We start from the raw sequence: 21,497 nt of genomic DNA, 5'->3' as shown, positions 1-21,497 counted from the left end.
TTCCCCAGGGAACCTCCGTATTCCCGGAACACTCTGGACCACGTTTGGCACAAACCTTCATTCCTTTGTCTCCTTTAGGAAAGCCCACAAACTCCACCACTCCATTGACCAGAGGGCGGCCGGGGACGCCAGGCTGCCCAACATCTCCCTGAACATGGCAACCAAGGAAGAGAGAGTTTTTACATGGCAGAGGACGGGCACGGCTCGCGGCGACGGAAGCGACGGACGAGGTGGGGGTGGTCAGTACTTCAGGGAGTATTATAGGGGGGTTGTGGGGAGGGGGGGCTTTCTGTCAGAGGACTGTGACCCCATATGGGGTGAGGGGTAAGCAGGCCAAGGGGGAGTCCAGAGCAGTAACCTGGGGCATGAAAGAGGCCATATTATTAGGATTCTTAGTATGGAATTAAACCCACACACTGTTTGATAGCAATTCAGTGCAGGTGTTCCTAGTCTATGTCAAATCATTTTAAGTTATGACTTCTAATGGTCAAAATGCTAAATGTAAATGGTATGGAAGTCTGAAATATCAGGGGAAGAACATTGTGGTGCTTGGCATCTCTTACTTCATCTGAACGAGCTGTATGAAACCCAAGCAGCCCCCACGTCATGTGCCCTGTGTCTTGCTCTGCCCGTTCCCCTTGCCCATGCCCCTTGCCCCTCTCTGGGCTGGCATCACTGCTCCCGTCCCTGTTACCTTCTCTCCTTTGTAGACATGGCCTATAGGAAGGCCTGACAGAGCAGCCGGGGCGCCCCTGTGTCCGGGAAGCCCTGCATCCCCCTGAGATCCAGAGGAACACACACGTTAGCCCACATGTGAGGCGAGGTGTCAGCAGCCAGAGTGGGATAGAGAGAGAGAGAGAGAGAGAGGGAGAGAGGGAGAGAGAGAGAGAGAGAGGGGGAGAGAGAGGGAGAGAGAGAGGGAGAGAGAGAGAGAGGGAGAGAGAGAAAGAGAGGGAGAGAGAGGGAGAGAGGGAGAGAGAGAGAGAGAGAGAGGGAGAGACAGAGAGGGAGAGAAGGGGAGGGAGAGAGAGAGAGGGCGAGAGAGAGAGGGAGAGAGAGAAAGACAAGGAGAGAAAGAGAGATTGACAGACAGAGAGGGAGAGAGGGAGACAGTGGTACAGAGAGAAAGAAGAATAAAGGAGAAAATAATGAGGGGGGGATGAAGAATAATGAGTGAATGAATGATAAACAGAAAACAGAAAGAGTGAAGGAAAGAATGAAAAAGAAGGAGAGAAAGAGATTATGAAAAAATATGACACAGTTTAATGCGAGAATGAAAAGAGAAAGCACCAGTGTTGGCAGTACAGTGATCCCATAAGGAACAGCAGGGTGGAGAGAGAGAGAGAAAGAAAGAGCTCTGGCTGACTTTGAAATATCCTCTACATGTAGAGTTTTCTTCACTGTAGAAATCAAGCGGCAAAAATCTATTCACTGTATTTCAACAATTCAACGTGCCTGAACAGATCAGATATAATAATTATCATTATACAATATCGTAACTCCTGTAAACATGTTGGCTGACATCCCTTCATGAAAGACAAACATAAGATGAAATTTGTGCGTTATATTTCAACAGACTTGAATGTTAAAGTAGGTGTTTCTTTTTCCCCACATGCCTTCCAATTAGTATGAATCGTTTGAGTGACAAATGCATGCATGGAGGAGATGATGTTTTGTCTGATGATGGCTGTTAGTGTTCATTCTGACGGGCAGTGAAAGGAGGTGGGAAACAAACCAACCAACCCAAAAAAAAACTACGGCTCCCAGAACCAGACAGTTTCCTATTAAAAACTACAACTCATATAGCATCCCAGAACCAAACAGCTTCCCATTGAATTTGAGGCCATGAGGTCAAAGGGGAATCAGGAAGGTCACGGAGGAAGTGGGAGCAGGTGATCCCAGCACCAGTCACAAACCACTCAAAAAGGTAAGTCAACATGGCAGCTCACAGGTCAGCTCAGCGCAGCTCAAAGAGTTACTGACAAATGCCTCTCGGGTTTTTGGAAGACAATTAGCATTAGCAGGAGGTAAATACTTTGACTCTGACTCTTTAAAAACCAGAGCAGCTTATTGCCCGAGTTCTCTCTGAACTGCCATCAAAAAAGTAGTGCTACCAGATATTCATTGTAACTTTTGAAGATCAAATTCTGCATTAGCAAATTTATTGTGGCAAAAATATTTCAAAATATAAGGGATATTTCATCAGCAAAAGAAGTGATGGAATGATCTGATTTGGTTGAATAGTTCAGAGAATAATCTAAGTGGCACTACTATCGATATCAAACAAAAGACATTCTGTTATAAATAGATGCAAGTCATCAAATGTTGAGATGGACATGAACATATCGGAGAAACCAATCAGAGAGGACAGAGAGGTGGTGTGTGTGGATGTTGGAGAGTTAACAAAGATGTAAACATGTTTGGTAGGACACAACAAGAGATGGTGGACCAGGGGGGGGGGGGGGGCAGCAAGAATGAGAGAGAACTAAGGACAGGCAGAGGTGGTGAAGGCGGGAGTGAGACAGGGAGTGAGACAGGGGAGTGAGACAGGGAGAGTGAGAGAGGAAAGGTGCTATTTTGGAAATGCAGGATATGGTCAGTTGATGACATTGTGATAAGCAGTGGGGTTTTCTCTCACAGGGGGGTCAATGACTCAGGGGAGTGTCATGATTACATGGTCAGAATGGTCATGGTCGCGTTTCTATCCACGGACTCTAGGTTGGCACACTCCACTGTAGTCTTTGACACCCCTGTGTTCACTTCATCCACAAGCATTCACAGGTAGGATGCAAACCATACAAGGAAACATTCTTCAAGCCACCACCATAAAGCACACATGCGAATATACACCACAGCCTCTGTTCAGACATGCATGCCCACACACACACACACACACACACACACACACATACACACACACACACACACACCACATAGGATTCATAGCATCTTCCTCTACAGAACAAAGAGTGGTAGACAAATAACATAGACTACCTCTACTTATGATGACATAGCTGAACGCTGTCTGAATCTTAAAATAATGCATGTAATGGGGCTGGATATTTAATCCACAATAATTCACATTCATACCTTGTCTCCTTGTTCTCCTTGAGAACCTAGGCCTGGGCTCCCCTATGGAGTGGAGAAGAGGAGGAGAGAAAAGAAAAGGAGAAGAGAAGAGATGAGAAGATGAGTTAGGTCACAGTCCTTACTGATTCCCACAGTGTAAAACCAGACTTGGTCACAGACAAGAACAATCTGCTAAAACTCATTCCTCATTATGTTACCACGCTGCACATCTAGAGGTCTGAGGACCAAAGACAGACACGGCCACATCATGCTGCCTGTGTCCCTGTGCTGATACTTACTGTGGGGCCGGGGGGCCCAGGTTGGCCAGCGACACCCTGTGAAGAACACAAAGAGAAGAATCCAGTTCAGGGTTTGCCATTGTAGTGTTGTCTCTGCTACTGTTGCTGTGACCACGGACATTTATAGCTGTCAGTAAAGTACTGGTAATAGTGGTAATGGTAATAGAGACGTATGAGAGTCATGGCTGTAGGTGTTACTGGCATGTACTAGACACATACTGGATATCCATCAGGGCCTCTTCCTCCCAGTCCACCTGGTGGGCCATCTGGACCAATGGGACCCTGAAACAACGATTAACAATGAGAGCCATCATCTCTGATCTCTCTGACAGTATTTAATAACGATTAACAATGAGAAGCATCATCTATCATCTCTGATCTCAAGGGGATTGACAGTATTTAATAACGATTAACAATGATCATCTCTGATCTCAAGGGGATTGACAGTATTTAATAGAAGTAATAGAAGCATCATCTCTGATCTCAAGGGGATTGACAGTATTTAATAACGATTAACAATGAGAAGCATCATCTATCATCTCTGATCTCAAGGGGATTGACAGTATTTAATAGAAGCAATAGAAGCATCATCTCTGATCTCAAGGGGATTGACAGTATTTAATAGAAGCAATAGAAGCATCATCTCTGATCTCAAGGGGATTGGCAGTATTTAATAGAAGCAATAGAAGCATCATCTCTGATCTCAAGGGGATTGGCAGTATTTAATAGAAACAATAGAAGCATCATCTCTGATCTCAAGGGGATTGACTGTATTTAATAGAAGCAATAGAAGCATCATCTCTGATCTCAAGGGGATTGACTGTATTTAATAGAAGCAATAGAAGCATCATCTCTGATCTCAAGGGGATTGACAGTATTTAATAGAAGCAATAGAAGCATCATATCTGATCTCAAGGGGATTGACTGTATTTAATAGAAGCAATAGAAGCATCATCTCTGATCTCAAGGGGATTGACTGTATTTAATAGAAGCAATAGAAGCAAATTGATTTCTTACAGGTTCACCAGTCGCTCCAGACCGACCAGGACCCTAAAACCAGCCAGACCAGAAAAGAGTTGATTTGCATGTTGAAAGACAGTTACCAGCTAATCCTGTAGGTGTTTGCCCTCTTAATAATAATAATAATAATAATAATAATAATAATACTCTCAGGGCAAAAAGACTGAATATTTCTTTGATAATGTAAAATACAAGGATAATGCAATCATGTCAAAAGAATAATATGTGTGAGGATCAGCACAGTAAAAATGAAAAGTTAAATGTTTGTGTATGTCTGTTGGCTGGGGGTACGAATGTATGTGAGCAGTTGCACATATTTTCATCTACCGTGATGTCATTTCCTCCGAAATTCACATAGTTTGGCTCTCCCTTCTGTCCTTTAAAACCAGATGCTCCCTGCAAAGAACAGACAATATATCACACAAAGAACAGACAATATATCACACAAAGAACAGACAATATAGCACACAAAGAACAGACAATATAGCACACAAAGAACAGACAATATATCACACAAAGGCATTTCATCTCCTTGATCAGATTTCCTGAGAAACTACATTTATAGGTAATGGTTGTCTGTATCATGTTTTTCAGGTGCCATTCAGTTTAATCAGTCTTGAATAATGCAGTGTGTGTGTGTGTGTGTGTGTGTGTGTGTAGACAGATATAAAGTAAGTGCACTATATGCAGGGGGACAGCAGTTGTAAATTGTTTTCAGCAGCGCCCTCCTGTGTCATTACATTGATATTGCAGCTTTCTCTCATTTTTTAAAGAGGGCCTGCTATGCTTTTCTGTTTTTCCAGAGGGAGTAACTCTCTCCCACAGAAACCACTTTTCACAGCTGCCTGAAATGTCTTGTTACAATTTCAGCCCTTTTACTATGTTACAAGATGATGCAATCTCGTATCACAATCCTCATTGCCCATCAGACAGAGGGTGAATAGAGATGTACAGTATGAGAATAATGATGTGTTTTTGGAACATTAAACAGGCCTTATTTTACTGGAAAACATATTTTGTAACCATGATGTTTTTTTTCATCTGCGTTTTTTAGGTCTACTCTTAAATAAAATCAAGATCTTCATCTCGATTAAGCTGCTCACAGTTAGCACATGGTGAATACCTGTCTCAAACAACATCTTTTGGCTAAATAATAACACCAAATTGTAATACTCCAACCAAATTCAACTTACAACTTATTAAGCCTTTAGAAAATGTATTTATTTTAATATATTAATTCCTTAAAAGTTAAATACTAATCTATGTCCGTTTCAATCCTGCCCGCAATGTGATACCTTAAAAGAAAGTGATTGTTGTTCAAGATGTCTAAGATGGTAACCATATGATATAATTCCCAGTAATGCAACGTGCAGCCATTTATGCGGTGTTAGTGCTATGTTCTACTACAGCTTTCTGTCAAAAGAGCTGACGCAACCAGGGTTTTTCTTTTCTTTTTCATACTCACATATGAACCTGGATCACCAGAATAGCCATCCTGACCTCTGTACCCTGGGTCGCCCGCGGTGCCATTACAGCCGTCCCCTCCTAGAGGTCCCCGGGGCCCCTCTTGACCAGGGTGGCCCTGTGGACACAAACAGGACCGTCTCAGGACTGACAGGATGGGGACGAGGGGTGCAGCGGTATAAAACACTCAGAGTACCATAACTGTACAGCAACTAACTATAAATAGTCAGAAATGAGTACACTTTCATTGTCTGATGAAACGCATTAATAAAATACACTACAAGAGAGCAACTACAAGTCAGTGTACCATTGTACCCCTAACGGAGATGTAGAGTGGTATTCAGCCATCTAGCAGTGTACCATTGTACCCCTAACGGAGATGTAGAGTGGTATTCAGCCATCTAGCAGTGTACCATTGTACCCCTAACGGAGATGTAGAGTGGTATTCAGCCATCTAGCAGTGTACCATTGTACCCCTAACGGAGATGTAGAGTGGTATTCAGCCATCTAGCAGTGTACCATTGTACCCCTAACGGAGATGTAGAGTGGTATTCAGCCATCTAGCAGTGTACCATTGTACCCCTAACGGAGATGTAGAGTGCTATTTAGCCATCTGGCTTACAGGTGAACTGGAGGGAGAGGACATTATACAACAGTAAGTAAACGAAGGTCAGGTGATTGAATGCTTCTACTCACTGGGACGCCGTCTGTGCCAGAGAATCCAGGAACACCCATTGGTCCCTGAGGCGGGAACATTAGAAAGAACAATGTTAAGCCCAAATCAATCAATACAATAGCTAGAATATGTTGACGCTTTTATGAAGTGGAACCCACCTTGTCTCCCTTGATGCCTGATAGTCCTCTCCTTCCGACGTTGCCCTTCTCCCCTTTGGGGCCCAGGGGCCCTGTGCTGCCGAGGTACCCCTCAGGGCCACTGGTTCCTAAGGGGCCATGAGTGCCGGGGCGACCCTGAGGGGAGACACGTACAGTCAGAGACATCTGAATGGCAGGTCATCTGGTTTACTAACCAGCTAATTGGTTTTCAGTTCAGACATGTGTTTGCCATCTCACAGTATAAACAAGGAAAATGGCGATTTAAGATCTTCCAGTACATGCATCCACTCATTTTTATTTTGGCAATTTGCAGGGGAGTTTCATTTTGCTTTTGTGCCAGTAGCGTGGGCAGGTTGGGGCAGAACCCCTTTATCTCCCAACTTAACCCAGGAAATACCAGAAAAGGAAATGTGTGTGTGTGTGTGTGTGTGTGTTTGTGTGTGTGTGTGGGCAGGGGGGGTGGGGGGTGGGGTGCACGTGCACAGTCTCTTTGCGTGAAAGGTATCATACCTTGGTATCAAAGACACTGTGCATTCATGTGCACCCCACCCCCTACACACCTGTGGAAACTCTACCCATAGTCATACACAACAGAGTTGAGAGCAGTGTGATAATACGGCAATGGAAACATGAGCATCATCCTGGATACACTGACACTGCCGAGCACCACTCAAATGGGATTCAATAGTTCCTCTGTCTGATTGTATGCATCGCATACACAGATCAGTGACTTCTAAACGTTCTAAACATTCACACAGAAACAGTTCAGACAGTGTCAGGTTTGATCTAATCAAAGTCCTGCAGTAAAGTCATCGGCCCATGGGGTGGACACGATGACAAGGACTGGGAGGAAAAGGGAAACATATTTATATGCAGCAGTGTGAATTATAATCCTGTCAGAAACGGACTGAGCGTCTGGAATGCCTGTCAAAAGGGTCAAATTATGCAGGACCTTTCAGCTCTTTGTCTGCCATGTGACGTGACAAGCCAGCTTTAAAGAGATTTCAGCTTTTGGTGTATCAAACATGTGACATGAGAGGCAGGGGATTTGCAGAATAGACTTGCCTCTACAAGACCAAGCTCCAGAGGAATCTCACTTACTTACTCAAGTACATTAAACAAACACACACACACACACACACAGAGAGAGAGAGAGAGAGAGAGAGAGAGAGAGAGAGAGAGAGAGAGAGAGAGAGAGAGAGAGAGAGAGAGAGAGAGAGAGAGAGAGAGAGAGAGAGAGAGAGCGAGAGACACACACCCCCTGTATCAAATAGATCCAAGGCCACAATGAATGCTGGTGGAAACAGGGAGGTTCAGTCTAATTTTAGGGATGTCTTGGTTCCAGGTGAGGATGAGGTCATTCCTGCAGCCACTCCCTGTTCTGGCAGAGACCGATACTCATCCTGTTAGAGCCAATAACCTCCAGCAATAGCCACAAACCCTCACTGCTGATAATAACAGGGGACCTGTTTCTTTCTTTCTTTCTTTCTTTCTTTCTCTTTCATTCCCTAGGGACTCCTGACACCTGGTTTAGGTGGGTGGCTGCTGGAGGTTTGCAGGCTCTAGCTGAAGCACTTTCTCTGATTAGCGTCTCTGGGTCCAGGAGACTCTGGGACACACGTATACATACATGACACGCACACTCAATGCACATCATCTATGCTTCTATGGAAACTACAGAGGGTTTTAATGTGCATGACGACAATAATGTGAACAACAGTAGCCTCTACCAGTCAATGCACATAATCTATGCCTTTATGGAAACTACAGAGGGTTTTAATGTGCGTGACGATAATAATGTTAACAACAGTAGCCTCTCTTGACCTGAGAAGCTCTCCGCTAAAGCAGATGAGACTCACACCACAGTGCTCTCCGGCGTGAGGCTAGGCGAAATGTGCAGTAAGTGCTTCTTCCACGGACGATGCAGACAATTCCATTCGATTCTGACTGCTGCTGTGTTTGTGTGGCTCTGCGTGCGGGCGTGTATGCTACAAGAGGGTAGTGCACAGAGGTCTGCGTGCTGGAGGTGTATGCTACAAGAGGGTAGTACACAGAGGGAAGTGTTACTTTCACCAAACAATGCGGTCTTTGTTGATTTTTTTAAATACTGTTGCTTAGCATATGCATGTGAGACTGATTAAAGCACATACATGTCACATATCTGACCTGCATTTCTGACATTACTGTTTGTGTAGCGACTGACCGGGAAACTAATCGGGATTTCACCAAACAAGAACTGCACTGCAACTGCGCAAACTAAAATAAGCAAATGCCTACGCACATATGGGCTTGGTTTCAATCCAATCCAAATTACATTTGTGGATGAGTAGGTAAGAATAGAAATTCATCTTTGTTTATCAGTCTATGATTAAATTAAGCGTGTAAATCAATGTCTGAAAAAAGTGATGCTTTGCCGACATCCGAAGTGAGCTAAGCTATTTGCGATGATAAGACTTTAATAGAGAGGGGGGAAGAGTGGTGTGTTGACACTGAACAGGACTGAACCTGTGAGACGTTCTTCACGGAGAAAGGCACTAACATGTCTTAATGTGTCCATCTGATAGTCTGAACACAGCTGAGCTTGTTTCAGCGCTGTTATACACGCACAGACACAACTCAAATAAACACACACACACACACACACACACACACACAATCGGAACACATGAAATGATCACACAGGCATACACACAAATACTTGACAGAACAGAGAGAACTATGTCATCATGAAAACCCCGCCCCAGGGTTGACCTATCAGAGCCGTGAAGAGGACCCTGAGGGATTTAAGACCTTATCCAAAGGCACGGCTTCAAACACACTTCTGACACAGCGCGCTCTGATTGGTCTCTTGTGCTACCTGAAAGCACTCTCGGATTGTTGTGGAAGACTAGAGGTCTGACACGACCATTTCGACGAGATGAATCGCCAACACTGTCCAGTTTTCGACTGTCATTAGTCAGGATGGGTGACTCTCAGGTTGGCATGAGATGTTGGCACACTCGCATCAATCCTTACCAAAATGATCCATCCTGATTCCACCTTATATCCACAGATACTGGGGGAAAAAAGATCCTGTCTTTTCTCTATGCTGCCATAAAAACGACTTCCAGCCACATTAATCTGCAGTAGACTGCATCGTTTGTGGCACAAATCCCCTGACTCACAAAGCACACAAAAGAGCCCATTCTGCCCCTTTAAGCTTTCTGGCCTTACCAGCCTGGCTACCCAGCATGCACCTTACTTCCTGTCGGCACTGCCCAGAGAATCCATGAGCAGACAGATTCCCGCGGTTAAGCTCCTCTCCGCCTGTCCGACCACAGGGATTTAGAGGAACCCATTGTTCGTGGGCAGTGAAGCCCGGGGGTGATTTTAGCTGTCACACTGCATGCTCACTGGCACGTCTGATGGGCGCGGCACAAGGAAACATTGGGCCCCACATCAGAGGCTGGGCAGGGCTGGGCAGGGGTGGGCAGGGGTGGGGCATAGGGTACTGATCGATTGGAGCTTGATAACCTAATTCCTCTACCCCAATCACCTCACAGGCCAGAAACAACCAACCACAACAAGGCCCAGACCTGTCACCTATATATAGACAGAAACACACACACACAGGCATGCACAAGCACCACACACACACACACAGGCTACACATTCAATTCAATTCAATTCAACTTTATTTCGCCATGTATACAGATACTAGGAATTTGTTTTGGTATTCTCCATGCAGGCTATAGTATCACCAAACTATCTCCTGCACGAGATCTCCACGGCCGCTACACAAGCGCCATACACACATGCACCACACACACATACACAGGCATACACAAGCACCACACACACATACACACACAGGCATGCACAAGCACCACACACACATACACACACAGGCATACACAAGCACCACACACACATACACAGGCTACACATGCACCACACACACATACACACACACACACAAGCACCACACACACATACACAGGCATACACAAGCACCACACACACATACACACACAGGCATGCACAAGCACCACACACACACACACAGGCATACACAAGCACCACACACACATACACAGGCATACACAAGCACCACACACACATACACACACAGGCATGCACAAGCACCACACACACATACACAAGCACCACACACACATACACAGGCACACACAAGCACCACACAGACATACACAGGCATACACAAGCATCACACACACATACACAAGCACCACACACACATACACAGGCATACACAAGCACCACACACACACATACACACACAAGCACCACACATACACAGGCATACACAGGCATACACAAGCACCACACACACACATACAGGCATACACAAGCACCACACATACATACACAAGCATGCACAAGCACCAGACACACATACACAGGCATACACAAGCACCACACACACACATACACACACAAGCACCACACACACATACACAGGCATACACAAGCACCACACACACACATACACAGGCACACACAAGCACCACACACACACACACACACAGGCATACACAAGCACCACACACACATAGCTATCACCTCCATAGCTTCTGACCTTCTGAGTGTGTATTCATGTTTATTGTGTGTCCCCTGGATTGTCCTGCATGGCATATGCATCACCACAGTGCAGGTCAAAAAGGTAAACAACGACAGGTAAACAACGACTTTTGTTTGTCTCAAGCAGAGACAATGTACTAATTTGTCACTAAATGTTTGCAGACTATTAAACACTATTCAAACAAATCTTAATTTTAAAAACCATCACCAAAAAAAATTCAAATACACTGCCTTTCAATCTCCTCAAACACTTAATACAACCACCTAACACCCACCTCAGAACAGACACAAAATACTGTCCTTTAAACCCCACTACAGTGAACTCTCTCATCCCATACAGATACTGTCCTTTAAACCCCACTAGGCACAACTCTCTCATCCCATACAGACACTGTCCTTTAAACCCACTAGGGACAACTCTCTCATCCCATACAGACATTGTCCTTTAAACCCCACTAGGCACAACTCTCTCATCCCATACAGACACTGTCCTTTAAACCCCACTACAGACAACTCTCTCATCCCATACAGACACTGTCCTTTAAACCGCACTACAGACAACTCTCTCATCCCATATAGACACTGTCCTTTAAACCCCACTAGGGACAACTCTCTTATCCCATACAGACACTGTCCTTTAAACCGCACTACAGACAACTCTCTCATCCCATATAGACACTGTCCTTTAAACCCCACTAGGGACAACTCTCTTATCCCATACAGACACTGTCCTTTAAACCCCACTAGGCACAACTCTCTTATCCCATACAGACACTGTCCTTTAAACCCCACTAGGCACAACTCTCTCATCCCATACAGACACTGTCCTTTAAACCCCACCAGGAACAACTCTCTTATCCCATACAGACACTGTCCTTTAAACCCCACTACAGACAACTCTCTCATCCCATACAGACACTGTCCTTTAAACCCCACCAGGAACAACTCTCTTATCCCATACAGACACTGTCCTTTAAACCGCACTAGGCACAACTCTCTCATCCCATACAGACACTGTCCTTTAAACCCCACTAGGCACAACTCTCTCATCCCATACAGACACTGTCCTTTAAACCCCACTAGGGACAACTCTCTCATCCCATACAGACACTGTCCTTTAAACCCCACTAGGGACAACTCTCTCATCCCATACAGACACTGTCCTTTAAACCCCACTAGGCACAACTCTCTCATCCCATACAGACACTGTCCTTTAAACCCCACTAGGCACAACTCTCTCATCCCATACAGATACTGTCCTTTAAACCCCACTAGGCACAACTCTCTCATCCCATACAGACACTGTCCTTTAAACCCCACTAGGCACAACTCTCTCATCCCATACAGACACTGTCCTTTAAACCCCACTAGGAACAACTCTCTCATCCCATACAGACACTGTCCTTTAAACCCACTAGGGACAACTCTCTCATCCCATACAGACACTGAAAACTGAGCAACATCACTTGCCCCTCGGCTCTAATCATCCCCCACGATTCAAGAGCCATTTATTTTTACTGTATGAGTGTGTTTGTGTGTTTGTGTGTGTGTGTGTGTGTTGTGTGTTGTGTGTGTGTGTGTGTGTGTGTGTGTGTGTGTGTGTGCAAGTGTGCGTGAGTGTGTGTGTGCAAGTGTGCGTGAGTGTATTTGTGTTCATGTATGCATCTGTGTGAGGCAGCAGGGCGGGTTAAGATGACCTCTTGGTCTGCCCTCACTCTGAGGCCTGTGCAGGTGGTGTCTCGGCTGCTGTCTCCTTGGAAGAATCAGACATTCCGGAGATGCGGACGTGGGGTGACCACATGAAAGAGCCGTGCACCTGATCATTTTCACCGCACGTTTAACATATACAGTACATGCTCAGGAAATTAAAAAATACACTCTCCTAAGCTGTCTACCTTTAGAACTTCACAAGACCCAACTGTACCCAACATCTAAACAAATACTGGTCTGCTATAGTTGTACATATAAATACATAAATACATCCATCCACATACTGTACATACAGACACACACACAATGCTATGTGCACGTACACATACACAGTAATGTACGTAAATATGTATTGTGTGTGTGTGTGTGTGTGTGTGTGTGTGTGTTTGTGTGTGTGTGTGTGTGTGTGGAGGGCTTGTGGGAGTGGTAATATTCACCCAGCTGTGTTTAGGTTGGAGTCTGTCTGGCTCTGTGTGTTTGCTGTGTGTGTGTGTGTGTGTGTGTGTGTGTGTGTGTGTGTGTGCATTGGTGTTGGGATTGTTATAGAGCCCAGGACACTGAATGATCCAATATCCCCCCAAAACACGGTTTTGTATTCAATGTGCATTTCGTGCAAAACCTGATTTTTATCATAGAATGTATGTACAAAATCCATTGACACATTCATCTACGGTACTAGATGGAAGAGGTATTCACAGCTTAAAGATGCAGACATCCTCATGTGTCTGTGAAAGCTATAGTGCGCTTGAAGCTTAGGCAAGACAGATCATGAATGTTACATGTACATTCTTTTCTCATGCTGTAAGCCGATAAACATGTAGGCAGGAAGGCAAACAGTGTCAGCAAAAGGAAGGGAATTAGACAGCTTATTAAAGGTTCTTCCCAATCCTCAGCGATATCTAAATGGAACATGGCCAATGTGGGCTAAATCACTGGAGTCTGTCTCTGGTGGTTTCCCAGCAGGTATGACATTACCCTCCTCTTCCAGAGGGAGGCAGTGTCCCATTCTACAACAGCTCCATCAAACACAGTGAGATTTCTCTTGTTTAGTTTAAGGAACTCTCACTGCTTTAGTGCTACTATATAATACTTTGTTCGTTTGGCATATCATGTACTTTTGATCAATTATCAAAAACTCATGAAGAATAATGGATGATGTGATGGAGAGACAAATAGGGTAATGAACAGAAGAGAGAGAGAGAGAGAGAGAGAGAGAGAGAGAGAGGGAGAGGGAGAGAGAGCGAGAAAGAGAGAGAGTATACATGTGCCTGTGTGTGTGTGTGTGTGTGTGTGTGTGTGTGTATGTGTGTGTTTCTTCCCGCCAGACCAAGTCACTGCCAACAAGGTCAGCTGTCAGAGGTACCCACAAAAGGAAGGTCAGCAGTCATGATGAGAATGAGTCCAAATATGAGCATGTCTCGTCCCCTACACAGGCTCCAACCTTAGCACATTTATCAGCCTGCTGTCATTCCCCACTTCTGTCATTAATAAATAACTCAAGGAATGAAAGGAAACAGTCAGGGAAAAGGGAATTCTTAACAACTGAAGCAGCTCTCCAGTGAACTTCTGGTGACACAGTGTCAGTCAACCAGCGCTGTGTATGCTCATTAGAAAGGTGTTTCACAGCCTGCAGTGTGGGGGGCCGCATACATAAGTCTTTGTCTGAATTCTTTCTTTGTGTTTGGGTAAATCTACATGAACCTACACAAATACCTTTGGCCTGTTTAGACTGGGCTCGAGTTGGGTTTATGTTAGTGGAGAAATACCACAAGAGAAGAAAAACTGTTTATTCATCAGGCAGAGTGTAAATTGTGTGTTTGTGCCTTTGTATATATTTACGTGTGAAAAGTCTGCTGAATGGGGGCCGTTGGGGGAGACGCACATGTGCTTTACAAACAGAACAGCACTAGCGTGACCCGCCACTTTTGTTCCACTAGTCCTTCTCCCGCTTTATTTTCTTTAGATTAGGATCAAAGTCAAACGGAAGTAGTCAACACATGTCCCGTGTTTTTGCTAGTCCCTCTGTGTGATGCCCAAGGAGATGTGGGGGCCCCCCCCCAATGAGGCGGGGGTTTAAATCAGGGTGAGGAGGCCTACAGCTAGAGAAGCAGGCAGCCTCTTAAAGGTAAAAAAAATCAACACCGTAAAATGTATAAAGGGGGGAAAAAAAGACAAATCTACACAAAGAGGAAGGGAGAGACAGCACGGGACTGTTTGATGGTTGGATGGATGGTTGAATGTAAGGAGTTATGGGGAGAATGTGAGGGACGGAGAAGGGCGGGAATATCTTCTCACTGGGATGCCAGCGCCAGCTCTCATTATCTCAGTATGGGATCAGAAGACCGACAGAGAGAGAGGAGTGGGGGGACTGAGACCCCCATCAGCACTCTTCCCTCAGAAGTACATGGACACACACACACACACACACACCCACACCCACACGCACACACACACACACACACACACACACACACACGTACACACACACACACACACACACACACACACACACACACACACCACACGTACACACACCCACACACACCCACACGAACACACACACACACACACACACACACACACACACATTCAAGTAGATACTTGCTCATCCGCCTATTACAGCTATCATTTCAGTCGTAAGGCTCGCTGTACTACACTGTTCTCCATATGCATTCTATGCTGGATGCCTTGATGCATGATTCCAATTAAACTCAACTGAAAATAATAGGACTTGAAGGTCTTGCCAAATTAGGGGGTGCAAACTCTAAATCCTAATAAGACATATTTGTTTAATTGAAAAGGCACCTTCAGAAAACACCCAATGTGCTGTTCAAAGAAGTTTCATTTGGAGATTACATTTCTGACTTCATCATTTGGAGAAACTAAAACAAATTCCCCCTGACACAGGAAACACACACACACACACACACACACACACACACACACACACACACACACACACACACACACACACACACACACACACACACACACACACACACACACACACACACACCTTAGAAAACACAAACCTGAAGATTGTGGAGAAATTGACTGACTTGTAAAAAGGGAATACACTAGCATGCTCGAGAGAAACAGAGAAATCAGGCTGACCCAGAGCAACCCTGCAGCCCACATGTGAAGCCCACCCCTGCCTCTCATGTCAGCGGTCAAGTCCACTCAAACTCCTCACCTCGTCCACTCCCTCTGCACTCAGGACACTGACGGCTAACACAAAAGCACTTCCTGCTCTTGAGCTGCAGGCGAGGGCCCCAGTCCACCTGGTTTGAGGCGACTCTAAATCTTTACTCTGTTCGGAGGGGAACCCTGATCTAAGAACAAGCAAACCGCCACAAAGTGGAGACATCTGTCACCCACTGTGTGTGTGTGTGTGTGTGAGCAGTGTGTGTGTGTGTGTTTTCCCTCCTAAAAGCCCCCCCCTCCTACACATGAAAGCTAGCTCTTCTTCCCCCTGATGGCACTTAACGCAAACCATTCTGTCAGCTTTCTGCGACCCTTGACCTCACTGGAAACGGATGTTATTGGTCCAAATGACTTCAATATGGGCTGGGAGCTTGACATCTTTGTACTTGGGGTAATGTGGAGCAGAGCCCAGGGGAGCCCCACACCACTGTGGCGGCCCCAGAGAGGCCCTAAAGAGGCCCCTGCCTTTCAGTCAAGTGGAGGAGGGGACACCTTTCTATTGGTCCTGACAGCCCGTCCAGTTAGAAGATATTGCTTCATATTTGACCGACCCAAATGTATTGGTCACCTTTATCAGTGTGGGTACAAAATCTAGCTATATAGAGGACGCATGCCGGTAATTGACGCAGCTCCGCTACTGATGAAGATAACTGACTCTCTTATTCATTTCTCATCTCCCTTCTCTTCGTTCTTCACATTCCTACCCCCTGCTGGCTCTCTCTCAGTCTCCCTTCGGTTCCCCTTCACAGATCACCGTTCAGACTTGCTGTGTTCAGAGTGTCAGATAAGAATGTTACACATGGAACTCGAGATAATCTACTTTATATAAACCCTTGTTTGGGTCCGAGTCTCCGGGGAAGATTTACAGCCCTCCGACACCCAGAGGATGTGAGATGGCTTTTAATTGCCCCCAGTCACCCTGCCAAGTTCCCCCCATACCTGAACACCTACTGTAGCTGCACTGTCATATTCGATTTACAACTCTTGGCAATCAAACTATGGAAAACCCAACCGTAAGCATGTACCTCACTGTTTAACAAAAACACAACAGGGAAACAAAATGTATAAACCTCTGTAAACCGACCTACACACCTGTACTCACACACATACACACAGCACACACACACACAGCACACATACACACAGCACACACCTGTACTCACACACATACACACAGCACACATACACATAGCACACATACACACAGCACACACCTGTACTCACACACATACACACAGCACACATACACACAGCACACACACACACAGCACACATACACACAGCACACACCTGTACTCACACACATACACAGCAACACATACACATAGCATACATACACACACCTGTACTCACACACATACACACAGCACACACACACACACACACACACACACTCACACACACACACCTGTACTCACACACACACACACACCTGTACTCACACACCTGTACGACACATACGCACACACAACACAACAGCACACATACACACACTACACACACATACACACAGCACGACAGCACACATAACACACAGCACACATACTACAACAGCACACACACACACACAGCACACATACACACAGCACACATACACACACCTGTACTCACACACATACACACAGCACACATACACACAGCACACATACACACACCTGTACTCACACAGCACATACACACAGTTGGCCCATATCAGGCCATTTCCAGAAAGCTAGGCTAAGCTGAGGCAGGATCAGACACTGGCTTCCCGCTCAGGAGAAAAGAGGCGAATAACAAACCCCTCATTTCACCCTGGTACGGAGCAGAGTTGGCTCACATGCTGTGTTATGGCTTTAGTGTGTAATATGTGGCTCCACAGCCGTGTGTAATATCAGTGTGGGGATGGAATACGGCAGTATAGGTTAAACTGGTGTGTGTGTTAAACTAAGTGTGGGCTGTGGGTTCAGACAGTGCTGGTAACTAGTGTTTAGTCACCTGTCGCCATTACTGTGGTGTCAAGAAAACCCTTCCTTACTGTGTGAATGTCCCGGGAGATATATGAATGCACATCTCAAGCATACACACACACACACACACACACACACACACAAGTACACAACACACACACACATAAGTACACACAAAGAACTCTTTGGGAAGAAGAGTGAGATGTATGTCGGCACAGAGACAGCTAGGAATGTACTCTCTTAACTCTCCTTCTGTAAACTGCCAGTCCCTCAGCCCTCACCCCTGCGCTGCATTTGGGAAAGACTTCCTACGTATGGGCAAAGTCAGTACTAGTTAGAAACTGAGGGGAAAAAATTTAAAATAAAGTATGACAAAAAGACAGTATGATAGGTTACAGTAAGAAGAATGTAAATTTCAAACATGACTCAAACTCTAAATCTTCTGCTATCACACACCTTTCATATTGGTATTGATAGGTAATCATTAGGCTTTGAAGGACGACAAATAGTCTGATATGCTAACTTCAGTTTGACAGGTCCAATAACCCATGTCTATGAGACTTCTAGAAGGTGTTACTTCAAGAGTTAAAGCCTCTAGATTTTTAAGCAGATCCTTTGTACCTTAATGTTACAATAGCCTATAGTTGGAAGCAACTGATCAAATAAATAAATCCAGTGGTGATAAAAGATGTATTCATGGCAATAAACTCAGCTGCCAAATGGGAATGACGCTTTAGGGATTACCCACCCCTTGTCATGTTGGGATTTGCTGTGGTGCATTTAGTTCCATACAGGTTGATCTTTCTCAAGATGGCCGTGCTCTGGTTTTAGTGAGCTCTCTTAGAGGTTGAACCTTCTCAAGATGGCCGTGCTCTGGTATTAGTGAGCTCTCTTACAGGTTGATCCTTATCAAGATGGCCGTGCTCTGGTTTTAGTGAGCTCTCTTACAGGTTGATCCTTCTCAAGATGGCCGTGTTCTGGTCTTAGTGTGCTCTCTTACAAGTTGATCTTTCTCAAGATGGCCGTGCTCTGGTCTTAGTGTGCTCTCTTACAGGTTGATCCTTCTCAAGATGGCTGTGCTCTCTTACAGGTTGATCTTTCTCAAGATGGCCGTGCTCTGGTCTTAGTGAGCTCTCTTTTTATTTTTTCTCTATTTGTTTGTAATGTCACCATTCATCACTTATGCCAAAATCCTCTTATGTAACTCTACCCTGTTTGAAAGTGTGCTTCTTCTCTGTCCAGCACAATATCTGATTATAAAGATATGCATTTCACCCAACCTTTCGTTCTGTATGTCATGCCTGGTCCTTCTGCCAGTCCTCTGCTCTGTCCTCCCCTACTCACTACCCTGACCCAGTCTACGCTCCTCCTCTCTGCTCTGCTCTGCTCTTTTCTTCTGGAATCTCATTTGTTTCTTGTTGAACCTCATATGTTAAAAGGTTCTTCAGTTCTGGTCTGGTCTTTTTTCAGTCTTTTTGAACTCTCCTGTCAAAAAGCAGATCGAACGGAACTCTATTTGCAAGGATCTCAAGGAAACTGTTCATAATGTCGAAGACATGCAGCCCGGGGCCATGAGGAGGAGGAGGAGGATGAGACAACAAGAGAACACTCCCATTGTTCCTTCCTGAGGGCAGAGATGAAGGGATGTTTACTCTAATAAAAAAAATAAATAGATCTCAGTGGTTGAGAGATAAATTAACCTGAGATAGATCTGCCAGGGTTATCGCAGAGACGTTCAAATAAAAATAACAAACCCCAAGAGGAGAGGAGTGCAAGAACTTGTTACTGTGTGTGTGTGTGTGTGTGTGTGTGTGTGTGTGTGTGTGTGTGTGTGTGTGTGTCTGTGTGTTATTACAACACCCCAATGCTGTTTAAGCGGTTGTGTGTGTGTCTGTATTTAAGCGTGTATTTGTGCAAATTGTGAGAGTATATAAATAGGTGGGTCTGTGTGCAAATGTTTGTTGTCCTGTGCATGTTAATGCACGTTTGTGTTACTATAAGGCTAATGTGTGTGTTAGTGTGTAAGTGAGTGTCTAGCTGTGTGCAAAAAGGTGTGCATAGCTCTCTCTCCAGACTAATTTACTGGGTGTGGCATGGCAGGACTGAACAGTGCTTTGGCTTGGGGCCAGCTGTGTGCGGTGTGGTGTGGGGTGCAGCGGGCGGGGGGCGGGGGGTGTCCTGCCATCAGATCAGAGTAACCTGGGGAAACATTGTGTTGGCTCACATCCACAGGAGGATCTGTGCTTCAGGCACGCGATTGGTTGGACCTATAATTGGGCTGAAATTCCATGTCCGGCAGGCAGGGATATCAGCAGTATGTCACCCAGCTCTGCAAACAGGCACTGTTACAACCTGCTCAGTCAGGCAGCTTGACTCTATCAAAATATACTTTTTGTTTTGCTGGTTGTGTGGGTGTTTTGCTGGCTGTGTGTGTGTTTTGCTGGTTGTGTGTGTGTTTTGCTGGTTGTGTGTGGGGAAGAGGCAGTGTGTCCCTTGGAGGAATTACAGGGATGCATTTTTCTTCTTTAATATACTCCACTTATTTTTCAGTGAAGAGCATTGCATATTACTCCTTCCTGCAGGGAATAAAGGCGAGGCATTCTTAGACTGCCAACCAAATTCTTGTTTTAGCCTTATATGGTTTGAAAACAATTTGTGTGTGTTTAAAAGAGAGGCGTGATATACCCGCTGATACACCTGAGATTGACCTGACATTCCTTACTGAAGAGTGCTTTTGCACGTCACTAATTAGAGTCACGTTGATGCAGATAGTAGATTTGATCTGGCTATACTTGTGTGTCTGCATATGTGTCCCTGTATATTTGGAAATGACATGGACTCCTAATTTGTGATATGAGTCTGTATTGATTGGCTCGCCTTGCGTTAGTTCTTCTGGCATGTGACACCCCAATACACAATAAGACTGCATACAATCAAACAGTCTGAATGCTAAAGTAGTGCTTTCCACATTAGAAAAGCCTAGTTCTGCTTACTAAAAATGGAACATGCCACCTTTTCCTTGAAGAGGCCGAAAAAGTGGCCTTGTTGGAGTGCCAGAGTAAAGTTAAGAGCTTGTGCTTACCCGACTGCCTTTAATCGGTAGACACGCACATCCTCCTGAACTGCAGTCTCGTCCAGCACATGGCTCATTGGTATTCGTCCCCTGTGAAGATGGGAGAGAGAAGCACATTCAAACATCAGCAAAGCAGCAAAGAACTGTGAAAGAGAGTTACATGTTTCTCCACACATATGCAGTGGTCACCCTATGCACTGGTCAGCCTTTGACAGGATTTCACAGGGTGTTTCTCCATAAGAAAAGAAGAAAAAAGGAGATTCCTTATTATCTTCTTAGTTTCTCCTAGACAACAAT

At 45.1% G+C, this 21,497-nt stretch overlaps 1 protein-coding gene across 4 annotated transcripts in view; it reads right to left on the bottom strand.

Annotated features, from left to right (window-relative positions):
- col4a6 (collagen, type IV, alpha 6) overlaps positions 1-21,497 on the bottom strand; it is an 87,267-nt gene that overhangs the window by 24,574 nt on the left and 41,196 nt on the right. For 3 of the 4 annotated variants that reach the window (XM_031585576.1, XM_031585578.1, XM_031585579.1), the window contains exons 4-13: positions 21,210-21,290; positions 6,687-6,821; positions 6,549-6,593; positions 5,854-5,970; positions 4,716-4,784; positions 4,386-4,418; positions 3,588-3,650; positions 3,369-3,404; positions 3,091-3,132; positions 56-148 (exon numbers count right to left, since the gene is read on the bottom strand). In XM_031585576.1, the coding sequence (XP_031441436.1) occupies positions 56-148; positions 3,091-3,132; positions 3,369-3,404; positions 3,588-3,650; positions 4,386-4,418; positions 4,716-4,784; positions 5,854-5,970; positions 6,549-6,593; positions 6,687-6,821; positions 21,210-21,290 (714 nt within the window). Of the gene's footprint in view, positions 1-55; positions 149-694; positions 779-3,090; positions 3,133-3,368; positions 3,405-3,587; positions 3,651-4,385; positions 4,419-4,715; positions 4,785-5,853; positions 5,971-6,548; positions 6,594-6,686; positions 6,822-21,209; positions 21,291-21,497 lie in introns of all 4 variants that reach the window. The other variant, XM_031585577.1, reaches the window with a different exon arrangement.

The sequence above is a fragment of the Clupea harengus genome, chromosome 18, assembly GCF_900700415.2.
Source record: "Clupea harengus chromosome 18, Ch_v2.0.2, whole genome shotgun sequence".
NCBI lineage: Eukaryota > Metazoa > Chordata > Actinopteri > Clupeiformes > Clupeidae > Clupea > Clupea harengus.
Note: the sequence above shows the minus strand (reverse complement) of the source record. Positions and strands in the feature narration are given on the sequence as shown.